The following is a 17,871-nucleotide window of genomic DNA, read 5'->3' on the forward strand; positions in this document are numbered from 1 at the left end:
AAATTATTATTATTTATTATTATTAGTAGGATGCTTAATGGATGCTTTTTTTTCACGGTTTTATCGCGGTTTTATAGCGAAAAAACCGCAAAAAATCCGGAACGTGTGCACACAGCCTGACATTTACAGAGTTCCTTTCAATAACAAATAGAAAGTGGCAAAAAGTGGAAGCTGAAAATATTTGGAAAGGGAACATAAGATCGGATCGCATCGAGGCGGCTCAGAATATCTGACTTTATGTTACATAAATATGCCGGGAAAATATTGCATATTACCTAATTACATCTAAGGAAACCAGTGTGATTATTTACTCCAGATTTATGTCCTATTAAAGTCACCAGGTTTTTGCTACTCCATCTGAGAGCAGCATAATGTAGGGGCAGAGACCCTGATTCCAGAGATGTGTCACTTGCTGGGCTGCTTGCTGTTATTTTTATAAAATCACTGTTTTCTCTGCTGCAGATCAAGCGGTTCTCTGAATACTGAGCCCTGTATAACCTCCCCCACCCCACTGATTGGCAGTGTAAACTTTAGCAGCTTTCTGCCTATGCAATCAGTGGTGATGGTGGGGTTATACAGATCTCATGAATATGGAGGACTACATGGCAGCGGGTTTATTAGTCCTCTAGTGATGATAAAACTGTCACTTTATCAAAAGCACAGCAAACAGCCAAATAAGTGACACATCGCTAAAATCAGGTCTTTGCCTTTATATTATGCTGCTTTCATATTAGGTCGCAAAAACCTGGCGACCGATTTCTTGTAATAAGTATTGATGTGTATAGAAGAGTCAAACAAGTTGAAATGTTTGCAAGATAATTTTATGCTTATTTATATGAAAGTCTATCCATCCTTCACCATGAACATGGTTATGCTACTAAACACCGTAATATTTTGATGAAAACATTTTATTTTACAGGGTGTTTTACATCAAAGTATTAAATTACTAGAAAGGACGTCATTTGATATTGAGGTATGTAATTCTTCATCACCTTGTCTTGACTATGATCATATCATGTATTTTTACGCATATATATGTGTGAATATATATATATATATATATATATATATATACAGTATATAATACAGAAAATATAATAAGCAGTTAATATTAAAGGGAATGATTCATCAGAAAATAACCTATTGATTAAATCAGGTTCTTGTGTTAAAAAAAAAATTTTTATGCATTTTTTATATATATCATAATTTGTATTAAATAAAACGAGAATTTTTAATATTTTCCACTAGAGCCATTATAGAGTCACACTTCCTGGGATTTCAGGAAGTTCACTTGTACATTAGCAGCAATAGACTGACTCACACAATCTTTTGTACTTGAAGTGTCCATTGAGTATGTGCACAGGTCCCTGTGAAGGGAGAAGGAGCTGTGACATCACCTACTGTGATTGGTGGAGTCTGTGTTATTGTTGTTACCAGTCAAGGTAATCCTACCTCTGATGATAAGGAACCTGCTGAAAACTCTTTGTTAAAAAATGGGAAATAGGAGTCTATGGTCCCAGTAACCAGTGTGAAAATTGCAAGATTATTAGTTTTTTATTCTTTAATACAGATCATAATATGAGAAAACCTATTGCCAACATTTTATATAAAATACATTTACTCTAAGAAACAGATTTAAACAATAGTAAAACTCCAGGCACATTTCTATAACCAGTAATATATCAGGCCACCATAAGTTGTTGCACTGTAAGCGCGCCCCGGCATTGACTGACAACCAGCTCTGCGCTAATCCACTATAGAGCCAATTGTCTGTGAGTGCCGTCTGTCTGAGTGCCGTCTGTCTGTGAGTGCCGTCTGTCTGAGTGCCGTCTGTCTGTGAGTGCCGTCTGTCTGTGAGTGCCATCTGTCTGTGAGTGCCAGCTCTCTGTGAGTGCCGACTGTCTGTGAGTGCCGTCTGTCTGTGAGTGCCGACTGTCTGTGAGTGCTGTCTGTCTGTGAGTGCCATCTGTCTGTGAGTGCCAGCTCTCTGTGAGTGCCGACTGTCTGTGAGTGCCGTCTGTCTGTGAGTGCCGACTGTCTGTGAGTGCCGTCTGTCTGTGAGTGCCGACTGTCTGTGAGTGCCATCTGTCTGTGAGTGCCAGCTCTCTGTGAGTGCCGACTGTCTGTGAGTGCCGTCTGTCTGTGAGTGTCGGCTGTCTGTGAGTGCTGTCTGTCTGTGAGTGCCATCTGTCTGTGAGTGCCAGCTCTCTGTGAGTGCCGACTGTCTGTGAGTGCCGTCTGTCTGTGAGTGCCATCTGTCTGTGAGTGCCAGCTCTCTGTGAGTGCCGACTGTCTGTGAGTGTCGGCTGTCTGTGAGTGCTGTCTGTGAGTGTCGGCTGTCTGTGAGTGCTGTCTGTCTGTGAGTGCCGACTGTCTGTGAGTGTCGGCTGTTGAGTGTCGGCTGTCTGTGAGTGTCGGCTGTCTGTGAGTGTCGGCTGTCTGTGAGTGCTGTCTGTCTGTGAGTGCTGTCTGTCTGTGAGTGCCAGCTCTCTGTGAGTGCCGACTGTCTGTGAGTGTCGGCTGTCTGTGAGTGCTGTCTGTGAGTGTCGGCTGTCTGTGAGTGCTGTCTGTCTGTGAGTGCCGACTGTCTGTGAGTGTCGGCTGTCTGTGAGTGTCGGCTGTCTGTGAGTGCTGTCTGTCTGTGAGTGCTGTCTGTCTGTGAGTGCCAGCTCTCTGTGAGTGCCGACTGTCTGTGAATGTCGGTTGTCTGTGAGTGCTGTCTGTCTGTGAGTGCCTGTTGTCTGAGTGCCGGTTGTATGTGAATGCCAGTTGTCTGTGAGTTCCGTCTGCCTGCGAGCACTGGTTGTCAGCTAGTGTCGGCTGTCTGAGAGTGCCAGCTCTCTGTGAGTGTTGGCTGTCTGTGAGTGCTGTCTGTCTGTGAGTTTCGGTTGTCTGTGAGTGCCGATTCTCTGTGAGTGCCGATTGTCTGTGAGTGCCGTCTGTCTGTGAGTGTCGGCTGTCTGTGAGTGCCTGTTGTCTGTGAGTGCTGTCTGTGAGTACAGGTTGTCAGCTAGTGTCGGCTGTGCTTACAGCCACCGTTGTCAGTGATGTGACTGGTGACTGTAATTGTTCCAGGCATGCCTGCATGACTGAAAGCTGGTGGCTCCTGGGAGAAAATAAACTTTATTTCTCCCCGGAGCCACCGCCTTTCAGTGGCGCACTTTCAGTACTGTGGCCGTGCACCGTCATAAAGCTATTAACCTGCAGATTTATGGTTAATCTGCAGGTTTATAGAATTATTGGACCTGACAGGTTCCCTTTTACGTAGAAAACAAATGGCCTATGAGGTATAACTCCAGAAGTGCCTTTGACTATCCTGATTGGTGTACTATATTATATAGTACTGACCTATCTCTGAGCATACGTTTGTTGCTAATTCTAGGAAAAGGTCCGTGATGTCATTTCATCGATTGATGCGGCTCAAACGCTGATCAATAACAATGCTTCCGCAATCATAAAGCAGGTATGACGTTTCTTGTATTTGATAAATAATACGATTATTTTTTTCAATTTGAGTATATATTGCTGCATCAAAATCCCACATTTTATAAAATGCCTATTTTCTATGGTTAGATGCGATTACAGACCCAAAAGAATGAGGTTGCACTACTGAGAGATGAATTATATATTTTTTACATTCTTTTCAAATCGCATTGCTTAAAATATATTTTGGGGATTCTCCATCCAGACCCCTAATATTAGCCCCTGCACGCGAACAATGTGCCATGTATAATACTGATATTGACATATGCGGCTCCCGCACCAGGTATGAGTGCTACCTCCGCCACAGGAAGGGTGAGCTAATATTAATTATTTGTGCTTTGTTTCAGGAATCCAAAAAGTTTATAGACACAGTCCTCAGCTACTTTGTTCAGTATGTTCAGTGGGTGAAAGATTCAGTAAGTAAATCTAAAGATATAAACATATATGTACTGTATGAGTGCATGAATATTAGCATAAAATCTGGAATAAAATGGGTTAGAACTGCGCTGCCATCGGAAGGATGATGTGGAGACAGGAGTCCAAGATTGCGATTTATTGGTCAACGCGTTTCGAGGTATCAAACTTCTTCATCGGGACACACTCCAGCGAACTGATGAAGAAGTTTGATACCTCGAAACTCGTAAAATCTGTGTCCATATGACTCTGATATCGAGCAGTGATATCTAATATTATGATCTTGCTATCATGGGATCCAAAATCCGTGCTGTAATAACTTTATTATTTGCACACATTGATAAAAACATGACCACATGACAGTTTTTAATCGATCACTTAAAAGGGAATCTGTCAGCAGTTTTTTGCTATGTAATCCAAGGGCAGCATGAGGTAGAGGCTGAGACACTGAATTCAGGGATGTGTCACTTATTAGGTTGTGTGTTGTATAACTACAATGAGTGTTTTCTCAGCAGGAGAATATTACTCACAGACTAGTTCCCACTTGCATCCTGGTCCAACCCCGCCCCCAGAAAGCTGTGTTGTGGGCGGGGTTAGCTTTCTGAGCTCTGCTCCACCCTACAACTAAAAACTCTGATTGTATCACAACTGCTGCACCCTGTAAACTACATGACACATCCCTGGAATCAGGATCTCTTTCCCTACATTATGATGCTCTCAGATGAGGTAGCAAAAACCTGGTGATAGATTTTTTAATACCAGGCATGAAGGAATACAGCAGAACCACGTGTATGAGTATCAGTGAGTGGTACCCTGAGCAATATATACTGAATATAAGTAGGAGAAGGGGAAAAAAGGAGACTGGGCAATTGCCGGTACACCTGTTGTCAGGACTGGGTAACACCCAAGTCATGGCTGTGTAATAATATCCAATAAGGAGGTAGAAAATCCAGCAATGAAAAGGATGATGGCTACGGCTTTGGTCTCATGCAGCATCAGACTGCAGTAGTTTGGGCCCACCACAGGAAATAATTTTTGGGGTCCACCATGCATAAGTGGTACTAACAGCAGAGTCGCTTATTGTTAACTCCCATCTTGTCAAGCTGATAATCGGGGAATGAGCAGCCATAGGAATGATTGTTCCCAACTATTATTATTATTATTTATTGTTATAGCGCCATTTATTCCATGGCGCTTTACAAGTGAGGAGGGGTATACATAATAAAAACAAGTACAATAATCTTGAACAATACAAGTCATAACTGGTACAGGAGGAGAGAGGACCCTGCCCGCGAGGGCTCACAATCTACAAGGGATGGGTGAGAATACAGTAGGTGAGGATAGAGCTGGTCATGCAGCGGTTTGGTTGATCGGTGGTTACTGCAGGTTGTAGGCTTGTCAGAAGAGGTGGGTCTTCAGATTCTTTTTGAAGGTTTCGATGGTAGGCGAGAGTCTGATGTGTTGTGGTAGAGGGTTCCAGAGTAGGGGTGATACGCGAGAGAAATCTTGTATACGATTGTGGGAAGAGGAGATAAGAGGGGAGTAGAGAAGGAGATCTTGTGAGGATCGGAGGTTGCGTGTAGGAAAGTACCGGGAGACGAGGTCACAGATGTATGGAGGAGACAGGTTGTGGATGGCTTTGTACGTCATGGTTAGGGTTTTGTACTGGAGTCTCTGGGCAATGGGGAGCCAGTGAAGGGATTGACAGAGGGGAGAGGCCGGAGAATAGCGGGGGGACAGGTGGATTAGTCGGGCAGCAGAGTTTAGAATAGATTGGAGGGGTGCGAGAGTGTTTGAGGGGAGGCCACAGAGCAGGAGGTTGCAGTAGTCAAGGCGAGAGATGATGAGGGCATGGACTAGGGTTTTTGCAGATTCTTGGTTGAGGAATGAACGGATTCGTGCAATATTTTTGAGTTGAAGTCGGCAGGAAGTGGAAAGGGCTTGGATATGTGGTTTGAAGGAGAGATCAGCGTCAAGGATAACCCCGAGGCAGCGAGCTTGTGGGACTGGGGAGAGTGGGCAGCCATTTACTGTAATGGATAGGTTCGTTGGTGGGGTCACGTGAGATGGGAGAAAGATGATGAATTCTGTTTTGTCCATGTTAAGTTTCAGAAATTTAGCGGAGAAGAAGGATGAAATAGTGGACAGACATTGAGGGATTCTGGTTAGTAGGGAGGTGATATCTGGTCCAGAGATGTAGATCTGTGTGTCATCAGCATAGAGGTGATACTGAAAGCCATGAGATTCTATGAGCTGTCCCAGGCCAAAGGTGTAAATGGAGAAGAGCAGGGGCCCAAGGACTGAACCTTGTGGGACTCCGACAGAGAGGGGGCGAGGTGAGGAGGTGGTGTGTGAGTGGGAGACGCTGAATGTCCGGTCTGTTAGGTATGATGAGATCCAGGATAGGGCCAAGTCTGTGATGCCAAGGGATGAGAGGGTCTGCAATAATAGGGAATGGTCCACTGTGTCAAAGGCAGCCGACAGGTTGAGGAGGAGGAGAACAGAGTAGTGTCTATCGACTAGTCCAAAAAGTCCAATAATCACCTGACAAATCCACAAAACGCTTTTTTCTTGGGAGCAATGATTTGGAAGCTTGCTTTAAAATCAAGATTTTCTGCAGCATATCATTTTGTGTGAACAGTAAGTGATGTGCTGCAATGTGGTGCGTGGCACGGCCCGCCGGATAATCCCCCGCTGCTGTGGTGGGCCAGTCCAATGCTGCTCTCATGTCCTATGTGGAGTAGCATGTTTATACATTGAGGAACGTTTGTAATTCTTCAATAAATGGGTATTCTACCTTCTTCTTGGGTACCCTCAACAACACCCACAGGTCCGAAAGATGAAGGTCACGGTCACAGGCTGTTGATTGATTTGTCTAATGTCTGTAGTCTTTTTTATACTAACGCCTTCTTTCCAATCTTGTCTTTTCAGATCGCCCTGGATGTTGCAGGATGTAAACCCGTTGCCAATGTCATAGACACCGCAGTAGATGTCTTTTTATGCAGTTACATCATAGACTCGGTGGTAAGGAACGTCATATTTCTCAGTATTCATTTAGAAACTTATAAAGAACCTGTGATGTATTTACAGCAGTCCTTTCTTACAAATACCGTACATACCGTACCGAGGCTTCTATCCTGCTGGAAAATTACCTCTTTTTACACTTTTTACCTCCCTCGCATTTATTTCGGCTCTTACCTGGGGGGACAGGTGCTGCGGTAACGACACAACAGTGCAGAAAACACGATCCGACCCCTATAGCGAGAGGGATTATTCTGAGGATACACTATATTATATTTTTTATATTTATAGAAAAATAAAACAGAAGCAGAAAAGAAACCCCGTGTAACTGATACTTGCCTGGTGCACAGCCTAAGGGGGGATGCATAGTGCAGGGATTCTTACCGGGGGTCTCTGAGTTCATGCCCTGTGTTAGGAATAATACAAATAATACGTTTTACCTATTAACTTTGACAACTTGTAAACATATTTTCTCTTTTTTTTTTTAGAATTCCTTCTGGTTTGGCTTGGGAGGCTCCACAGTATTTTTAATCCCCGCTATTATTTTTGCTATCAAGTTAGCAAAATTTTATCGTAGAATGGAAACAGAAGATGTTTATGATGAGTAAGTGTGTCCTTAAGTCTATGTATTATTGACCTAGAGATTACTTTATTTTTGTCATCTTTTGATGTATCACAGAGTCCCGAATTTAGAATAAAGAAGAAATCTGTGTCCATTTGCTACTTTTCTATCTATATACTGTGTGTATATATGTGCGTATATACATATATAGGTGTGTGTATATACTGTATATATAATTTATATATATACACACACACTGTGTATGCGGTATGTATGTGCATTGCTTCATAGTAGTAACTACATTTTTCATATATAAATTGAGACTCTTTCCTTTAGTTTTATTATACAATATTTGCTGTGCATATAAACTGAATGAAAGGGTTAATTCTGCGCTGCCAGTAGATCAAAGATGGAAGATGAAATGCTGCTCAGAAATGCGGTTTATTTGGCAACGCGTTTCGAAGTTCAAACTTCGCAATGTGGTTTGTCCTAATGAAAAAGTTTTGAAAGTCGAAGCGCGTTGACGAATCTCATTTCTGGACACCATTTCATCTTCCATCCTTGATCTACTGGCGGCGCAGAATTAACCCTTTCATTCAGATTACACAGCTGAAGCCTGCTGACGGATTCCCTTTAAGCTGTGATCCCCTCATATTTGTTCTCCCAGTTCCTCACTGTTTTAGGGTATGTGTCCACGTTCAGGATTGCATCAGGATTTGGTCAGGATTTTTCATCAGTATTTGTAAGCCAAAACCAGGAACAATTAGAGGAAAAGTATAATAGAAACATATGCTCCACTTCTGTATTTATCACCCACTCCTGGTTTTGGCTTACAAATACTGATGAAAAATCCTGACCAAATCCTGATGCAATCCTGAACGTGGACACATACCCTTAAGGTGAATTTCATTGTTCCAATAATGACGAATTCATCTCATTTAGAGCTAATTTTAATATATTTTTAATGTGTATTTTGGCCGCTACTGTAGAGCTCGACAAAGTTTTATTTGTTTGCCATCATTTTATAAGATTAAGCCGATGAGATAAAAAAATAATAATAATCCTTAAAATGTCATAAAATAACAAAAGAAGTCATACATATTTGAGGTTAACTAGATCCATCAAGTTCAACCTTTCTCCACCAATTGTTCATTTTGTCACTAATCTAGCTATAACCCCCATTGTTATGTGCATTGAGTAAATCATCCAGCCATTTATAAAAGCTGTTATGGTGTCGGCCATTACTACCTCCTGTGGTCGGCATTCCGCAGTCTGACTGCTCTTACTGTAAAGAATCCTTTCCTGTTTAGCTTTTGGGACAAAGTTTACCTTCAGCTGTGGGCAAAATCCTTGAGGGTTTCCTAAGAGATGCTATCCTGGAAAAATATCTCCATGAGAATAACCTCATGACTCAGTAGCAACATGGGTTTATGAGGGATCGGTCCTGTTAAACTAATCTGCTCATCTCCTATGAGACTGGACCTGGCTAATGTTGTGAATGTTGTCTATCAGGACTTTTCATACAGTGTCACATAAAAGGTTGGGGATATAAAATGAAAAATTGGGACAAGGGGGAAATATATGTTGTTGTTTTTTTTAATCACTGAGCCAATTATTAATGGAACACAATCTCACTGGGTCACAATTAAAGGGAACCAGTCACTAGTTTTTGAGTCTCTCAACAAATGCCACCACCGTTATCTGCTCCCATACGGCATTCCACATACGAGTATATTATCTCCTGGTGCCCACTCTATACCCCCAAAAATACCATTAAAATTGCTCCCACTCTGTATTTACATGAGCGTGGTCCTGTCTGATGGACGCCATCGCAGCGGCATTTGTACCTCCAGCTCTGATATTTATAATATTTATTAATGACCTTGTAGGGGGCATACAGAGTAGAATCTCAATGTTTGTAGATGACACTAAACTCTGCAGGGTCATCAGCACGGAAGATAATTTAATGTTACAGAAGGATTGATTAAAGCTGGAAGATCGGGCTGAGAAATGTCAATGTAAGTTTAATGTAGATAAATGTAAGGTTATGCACTTGGCCAGAGGAAGACAAATGTATAATTATGTCCTAAATTGTAAAAGATGGGGTAAAACTGTCAGTGACAAAGACTTGGGTGTATAAGTGGACAACAAACTCAACCTTAGTGATCAGTGCCAGGAGGCTGCTGCAAAGGCAAAAGGAATAATGGGATGCTTTAAAAGAGGCAGAGAAGCTTCTGTCTAGAGGAGAGAAGGTTTAATAATAATAATCACAGATGCAGATTCTTTACTGTAAGAGCAGGGAGACTATGGAACTCTCTGCCACTTGGTGTTGGTTGATTGGTTGATTTATTAAAAAAAAGCTCAAGGATGGCCTGGATGTCTTTCTTGAAAAATGTAACATTACAGGTTATAAGTTCTAGATTCTGCGATGGGACGATGATCCAAAGAACCGGTCTGATTACCGTATGGGGAGTCAGGAAGGAAATCTTCCGCTAATATGGGGCAATTAGCATCTGCCTCATGGGGTTTCTGCCTTCCTCTGGATTAACATGTTAGGCTATAGGTTCAAATCGGTGGATTTATGTCTACCATTAACCATAAAAGGAATCTGTCAGCAGGTTTTGATATGTAATGAGAGCAGCATCATGTAGGAGTACACAAAGCAATGTGCCACTTACTAGGCCGCGTTTTGCTGTTTCAATACAATTCGTGTTTTATCAGCAGGAAATTATCACTGAAGGACTAGGTGTCTCGTGCCTTCTAGTCCAATCACGCTCCCCCCACTGATTAGCTGCTTTCTGTCAATATATAATGTACACAGGAAGCTGCCAATCATTGGTGCGGGCGGCGTTATACAATGCTCAGCATTTGAGCTGTGCTAGATCTGCAGTAAAGAAAAATGTGACTCTTAGCATACGTACTACACTCAGTAAACTAACTGACACATCACTTGAATGAGGGTCAATGTCATGCTGCTGTCAGATTGCAAAAGCCCGGTGAAATTCCCTTTAAAAACAATGAAACCATAAAAATGTTTTTTATCTACCTAGTTCATGCTCTTTTAAAGCCTGCTATGAACTGATGCTCTGCCAAGAATCTGCACCCAGACGCTACTCACAAACACTCTCTGTGTGTGAGCTTCTGTGCTCCCCTCTCCCATGCTCACAAAGTGATCGTTTATGGGTATCGATTACAGATTCTTCGTAGAGCATCATCTCAGATTCTAAAAGCGCATGAACTAGGCAGTTAAAAAACATTTTCAGCACATGGTGTTTGAGAGAGAAAGAAGCAAAACAAGGTAATGAAAGTATATTACAGATTCTTAACTGTGCAGAATGCTGATCATCAACCACTACAATAAGCCTAGTTACTTCTTTAGAGGGATTCCCCGAGAAATGTAATACAATAAGTACCGGTAATACACATTTAAATATTGAACATTTTTCTAAAAACCTTTTATTTAACAAAAAGGAATGTTTTATCTAGTGAACTCTGTGAAGATTGGCCATTTATATCCTTGTGCCCCCCATCCTAGATTTCAGAGAACACGCAGTAGGACGGGCTGCATGAAGACCATCTGCTCGATATAGAGGCAATGTCAGAGAAGCATTGGAGATATTAGCAAATTATTTGGCACCTGATGAGTAAACTTTAGTTAAAGGGAACCTGTCACCAGGATTGTGCACAGACAGTGTCAGGTCGGCGCCGTTACACTGATTCCAATGATACTGTGGTCGATTAAATCAGTCTTGTGGTTGTTGTTTAATCTTCATTTGTAGTTTTCAGTTAATGAGATTCTCGTGCTCTGGGGTGATCTGATAAATTCTACTGCGCAGGCGCAGCAGCCGCCATATTGATGGAGCCAATTTTTTTTTCCTCTAGCAAAATTGCACCTGCGCAGTAGCAACTATAGCGTTCCGAATTATGCTACTGCGCAGGTGCAGTCGGTGCCATTTTAACCCCTTTCTGCCATTGGACGTACTATTCCGTCCATGTGGGGTGGGCCCTAATTCCCAAGAACGGAATAGTACGTCCAGCACGATCGGCCACGCTCACGGGGGGAGCGCGGCCGATCGTGGCCGGGTGTCAGCTGCCTATCGCAGCTGACATCCGGCACTATGTGCCAGGAGCGGTCACGGACCGCCCCCGGCACATTAACCCCCGGCACACCGCGATCAAACATGATCACGGTGTGCCGGCGGTACAGGGAAGCATCGCGCAGGGAGGGGGCTCCCTGTGGGCTTCCCTGAGACCCCCGGAGCAACACGATGTGATCGCGTTGCTGCGAGGGTCTCCTACCTCCTATCCCTGCAGGCCCCGGATCCAAAATGGCCGCGGGGCTGCATCCGGGTCCTGCAGAGATTACTTCCGGGTGCCGTGCAGGCTGCAGATGAAAGCTGCAGCCTGCACGGCTGTAAGTGAGATCGGTGATCTGACAGAGTGCTGTGCACACTGTCAGATCACCGATCTGTAATGTCCCCCCCTGGGACAAAGTAAAAAAGTTAAAAAAAAAAATCCCACATGTGTAAAAAAAAAAAAAGAAAAAAAAAATCCTAAATAAAGAAAAAAAAATAAAAATATTATTCCCATAAATACATTCCTTTATCTAAATAAAAAAAATCAAACAATAAAAGTACACATATTTAGTATCGCCGCGTCCGTAACGACCCCACCTATAAAACTATATCACTAGTTAACCCCTTCAGTGAACACCGTAAAAAAAAAAAAAAAAAAAAACGAGGCTAAAAACAACGCTTTATTCTCATACCGCCAAACAAAAAGTAGAATAACACGCGATCAAAAAGACAGATATAAATAACCATGGTACCGCTGCAAACGTCATCTTGTCCCGCAAAAAACGAGCCGCCATATAGCATCATCAGCGAAAAAATAAAAAAGTTATAGTCCTCAGAATAAAGCGATGCCAAAATAATTATTTTTTCTGTAAAATAGTTTTTATCGTATAAAAGCGCCAAAACATAAAAAAAATGATAGAAATGAGGTGTCACTGTAATCGTACTGACCCGAAGAATAAAACTGCTTTATCAATTTTACCAAACGCGGAACGGTATAAACGTGTCCTCCAAAAGAAATTCATGAATAGCTGGTTTTTGGTCATTCTGCCTCACAAAAATCGGAATAAAAAGCGATCAAAAAATCTCCCGTGCCCGAGCATGTTACCAATAAAAACGTCAACTCGTTCCGAAAAAAACAAGACCTCACATGACTCTGTGGACTCAAATATGGAAAAATTATAGCTCTCAAAATGTGGTAACGCAAAAAATATTTTTTGCAATAAAAAGCTTCTTTCAGTGTGTGACAGCTGCCAATCATAAAAATCCGCTAAAAAACCCGCTATAAAAGTAAATCAAACCCCCCTTCATCACTCCCTTAGTTAGGGAAAAATAAAAAAAATTTAAAAAATGTATTTATTTCCATTTTACCATTAGGGTTAGGGCTAGGGTTAGGGCTAAGGTTAGGGCTAGGGTTAGGGTTAGGGTTGGGGCTAGGGTTAGGGCTAGGGTTGGGGCTAGGGTTAGGGTTGGGGCTAGGGTTGGGGCTAGGGTTAGGTTGGCGCTAGGGTTGGGGCTAGGGTTAGGTTGGGGCTAGGGTTAGGGTTGGGGCTAGGGTTAGGGTTAGGGTTAAGGCTACAGTTAGGGTTGGGGCTAAAGTTAGGGTTAGGGTTGGGGCTAAAGTTAGGGTTAGGGTTTGGATTACATCTACGGTTGGGAATAGGGTTGGGATTAGGATTAGGGGTGTGTCTGGGTTAGAGGTGTGGTTAGGGTTACCGTTGGGATTAGGGTTAGGGGTGTGTTTGGATTAGGGTTTCAGTTATAATTAGGGGGTTTCCACTCTTTAGGCACATCAGGGGCTCTCCAAACGCGACATGGCGTCCGATCTCAATTTCAGCCAATTCTGCGTTGAAAAAGTAAAACAGTGCTCCTTCCCTTCCGAGCTCTCCCGTGCGCCCAAACAGGGGTTTACCCCAACATATGGGGTATCAGCGTACTCGGAACACATTGGAGAACAACTTTTGGGGTCCAATTTCCCCTGTTACCCTTGGGAAAATACAAAACTGGGGGCTAAAAAATAATTTTTGAGGAAAAAATTTTTTTTTTTATTTGCATGGCTCTGCGTTATAAACTGTAGTGAAACAATTGGGGGTTCAAAGCTCTCACAACACATCTAGATGAGTTCCTTAGGGGGTCTACTTTCCAAAATGGTGTCACTTGTGGGGGGTTTCTACTGTTTAGGTACATTAGGGCCTCTGCAAACGCAATGTGACGCCTGCAGACCATTCCATCTAAGTCTGCATTCCAAATGGCGCTCCTTCCCTTCCGAGCCCTCCCATGCGCCCAAACGGTGGTTCCCCTCCACATATGGGGTATCAGCGTACTCAAGACAAATTGGACAAAAACTTTTGGGGTCCAATTTCTCCTAATACCCTTGGGAAAATACAAAACTGTTTTGGGGGGAAATTTTTTTTTTTTATTTTCACGGCTATGCGTTATAAACTGTAGTGAAACACTTGAGGGTTCAAAACTCTCACAACACATCTAGATGAGTTGCTTAGGGGGTCTACTTTCCAAAATGGTGTCACTTGTGTTTTTTTTTACTGTTTAGGTACATTAGGGGCTCTGCAAACGCAATGTGACGCCTGCAGACCATTCCATCTAAGTCTGCATTCAAAATGGCGCTCCTTCCCTTCCGGGCCCTCCCATGCGCCCAAACGGTGGTTCCCCTCCACATGTGGGGTATCAGCGTACTGAAGACAAATTGGACAACAACTTTTGGGGTCCAATTTCTCCTGTTACCCTTGGGAAAATACAAAACTGGGGGCTAAAAAATAATTTTGGAGGGAAATTTTTTATTTTTTATTTTCACGGCTATGCGTTATAAACTGTAGTGAAACACTTGAGGGTTCAAAACTCTCACAACACATCTAGATGAGTTGCTTAGGGGGTCTACTTTCCAAAATGGTGTCACTTGTGTTTTTTTTTACTGTTTAGGTACATTAGGGGCTCTGCAAACGCAATGTGACGCCTGCAGACCATTCCATCTAAGTCTGCATTCAAAATGGCGCTCCATCCCTTCCGAGCCCTCCCATGCGCCCAAACAGTGGTTCCCCCCCACATATGGGGTATCAGCGTACTCAGGACAAATTGGACAACAACTTTTGGGGTACAATTTCTCCTGTTACCCTCGGGAAAATACAAAACTGGGGGCTAAAAAATAATTTTTGTGGGAAAAAAATGTTTGTTTTATTTTTTCCGGCTCTGCATTATAAACGTCTGTGAAGCACTTGGTGGGTCAAAGTGCTCACCACACCTCTAGATAAGTTCCTTAGGGGGTCTACTTTCCAAAATGGTGTCACTTGTGGGGGGTTTCAATGTTTAGGCACATTAGTGGCTCTCCAAACGCAACATGGCGTCCCACCTCAATTCCTGTCAATTTTGCATTGAAAAGTCAAACGGCGCTCCTTCCCTTCCGAGCTCTCCCATGCGCCCAAACAGTGGTTTACCCCCACATATGGGGTATCAGCGTACTCAGGACAAATTGTACAACAACTTTTGGGGTCCAATTTCTTCTCTTACCCTTGGGAAAATAAAAAATTGGGGGCGAAAAGATCATTTTTGTGAAAAAATATGATTTTTTATTTTTACGGTTCTGCATTATAAACTTCTGTGAAGCACTTGGTGAGTCAAAGTGCTCACCACACCTCTAGATAAGTTCCTTAGGGGGTCTACTTTCCAAAATGGTGTCACTTGTGGGGGGTTTCAATGTTTAGGCATATCAGGGGCTCTCCAAACGCAACATGGCGTCCCATCTCAATTCCAGTCAATTTTGCATTGAAAAGTCAAATGGCGCTCCTTCGCTTCCGAGCTCTGTCATGCGCCCAAACAGTGGTTTACCCGCACATATGGGGTATCGGCGTACTCAGGACAAATTGTACAACATCTTTTGGGGTCCATTTTCTCCTGTTACCCTTGGTAAAATAAAACAAATTGGAGCTGAAGTAAATTTTGTGTGAAAAAAAAGTTAAATGCTCACTTTTATTTAAACATTCCAAAAATTCCTGTGAAACACCTTAAGGGTTAATAAACTTCTTGAATGTGGTTTTGAGCACCTTGAGGAGTGCAGTTTTTAGAATGGTGTCACACTTGGGTATTTTCTATCATATAGACCCCTCAAAATGACTTCAAATGAGATGTGGTCCCTAAAAAAAAATGGTGTTGTGAAAATGAGAAATTGCTGGTCAAATTTTAACCATTATAACTCCCTAACAAAAAAAAATTTTGGTTCCAAAATTGTGCTGATGTAAAGTAGACATGTGGGAAATGTTACTTATTAAGTATTTTGTGTGACATATCACTGTGATTTAATTGCATAAAAATTCAAAGTTGGAAAATTGCAAAATTTTTAAAATTTTCGCCAAATTTCCGTTTTTTTTCACAAATAAACGCATGTAATATCAAAGAAATTTTACCACTATCATGAAGTACAATATGTCACGAAAAAACATTGTCAGAATCACCGGGATCCGTTGAAGCGTTCCAGAGTTATAACCTCATAAAAGGACAGTGGTCAGAATTGTAAAAATTGGCCCGGTCCATAACGTGCAAACCACCCTTGGGGGTGAAGGGGTTAAGGAAGAATTTTTTTTTTCTCAAGCAATTTAGAACACTAAATAAAATAAAAATATGCATATTACAGATGTGATCATGCTACAGTGCAGACGCCGACGCCTGCGAGATGAATGTAATTTTTTTTTTTAAACCATAACATATAGTATGCAAAATAGTGGGCAGGTCACTGAGGGAGCGCGAGAATTTAATTAACTGAAAACTACAAATAAAGATTAAACAACAACCACAAGACAGATTTCATCAACCAAGGTATCATTTTACTGTAATGGCGCCGACCTGATACTATCTGTAGGTTACTGTGCACAGTCCTGCTGACAGGTTCCCTTTAAGTCCAAGTGTGTGATTTCACTAGGGGCGTGTACTTCTTTTCCTGTATGGGTTGCTAACACCTACTTGGACTTAACAAAAGTTAACTCATTAGGTGTCAAATACTTTGAATGCTAATATCTCCACAATGGAATTTAAAAAACAAACAAACCAAACCAGTTTTATTCCGCTCTGCAGCCACTATTACATTCTATGTCCAGTTCAACATGTAAAATTTGGTGGACAATCAATTAAATAAGGTATACTCCTGGAACTTTTGGTTTTCTTAACATTACCAATAAAAATGAATGACTTAAGGTGCTTTTACATTGCGCTTTTCTCCATGTTTGTGGGTCCCATCGGGGCTTGTGTCCAAACCTCCACAAAACGGGATTCGTACATATGCGTTGACGGAGCATAGACTATAATGATGACGTGTACGTGTACGTCCGTTCGGTTGTGCATCGTTGTAAGGCGTGTACCTACTGGAGACGGGCACCCAGTAGTAGTAGATTACATCTGAGTGTCCGCCTTCAGTAGGTGTATACGCCCCAAATATGCACATCAGAGCACACGTTCACTCTGTTGGCACCATTATAGTCCATGGCCCCGACGGGCATGCGTCCAAATCCCGCTTCAAGGACTCAAGCCCCAACGGGACCCATGAATGTGGAGAAATGTGAAAGCACCCTTCGCGCAAGGTGACTTTTCATGAAAGTTTTACTTGACCTAATGCTGATATATCAGAGATCCTCGTCTACTAGACTTTAGAGATTGTCTGGAGGAAATATGTTCTAGAATTTAGACCCACAATGAACCATGACTTTACGAGCACATAGCTGGAGTAGTGCCGACACAGTTGGACATTTTTTAATTGATATACGGTGGTTGTCTTGTTTCACGGTCATGACTTCACCACATGACCAACACAATTACAACAAATTTGCTTCTGTACTTCCTCACTGCGTCCGAATGTGTCCGTCCTAATTGGTTTTTCTTCTCTTATCTACAGTACTTCTGTTTCAGGGACTTGGCATTTCACTTTATGATAACTGTTTTTACCATTCGACCTCCTCATGCCTCTTTGTTCCGTTTTGCTTCACTCTCCGAGAACATTTACCGCTATCCGTTATCCATATTTCCTCTTGTATTTTGCTTTCACCGATGCAGACAAATCCTATAGATTGAGTACTAACGGTGCTGCCGGAATGCACTTGCTTTGTTCAGAAGGTGCTTCTAGCGCTACTAACCAAATGTAAAAAAAATCAGGACTGACTTCAAGTCTGACCCACGAGAGCACAAGCTTATATTTTTTTAGTAGAAGTAATTTATTCAATACTAACTTTGCCGTTTTTAAAGTAATTTTCCCTCTTTTTATATCTTGTAGTGTTGAAACTGTCCCCATGAAAAAGTAAGCTTTTTATGCAATTTTTGTGT

General features: G+C 42.2%; 1 protein-coding gene across 17 annotated transcripts in view; it reads left to right on the plus strand.

Annotated features, from left to right (window-relative positions):
- The window catches only part of PROM1 (prominin 1), a 264,828-nt gene that overhangs the window by 217,927 nt on the left and 29,030 nt on the right, over positions 1-17,871 (plus strand). For 12 of the 17 annotated variants that reach the window (XR_013220084.1, XR_013220088.1, XR_013220081.1 and 9 more), the window contains 6 exons: positions 920-973; positions 3,383-3,463; positions 3,831-3,899; positions 6,829-6,921; positions 7,407-7,522; positions 17,822-17,845. Coding sequence is in view for 6 of the 17 variants with exons in the window: in XM_077280016.1 (XP_077136131.1) it covers positions 920-973; positions 3,383-3,463; positions 3,831-3,899; positions 6,829-6,921; positions 7,407-7,522; positions 17,822-17,845 (437 nt within the window). In the remaining 11 variants the exon portion in view is untranslated. Of the gene's footprint in view, positions 1-919; positions 974-3,382; positions 3,464-3,830; positions 3,900-6,828; positions 6,922-7,406; positions 7,523-17,446; positions 17,846-17,871 lie in introns of all 17 variants that reach the window. The other 5 variants (XR_013220090.1, XR_013220091.1, XR_013220092.1 and 2 more) reach the window with 2 other exon arrangements.

Source organism: Ranitomeya variabilis, chromosome 1 (genome assembly GCF_051348905.1).
Source record: "Ranitomeya variabilis isolate aRanVar5 chromosome 1, aRanVar5.hap1, whole genome shotgun sequence".
Taxonomy (NCBI): domain Eukaryota; kingdom Metazoa; phylum Chordata; class Amphibia; order Anura; family Dendrobatidae; genus Ranitomeya; species Ranitomeya variabilis.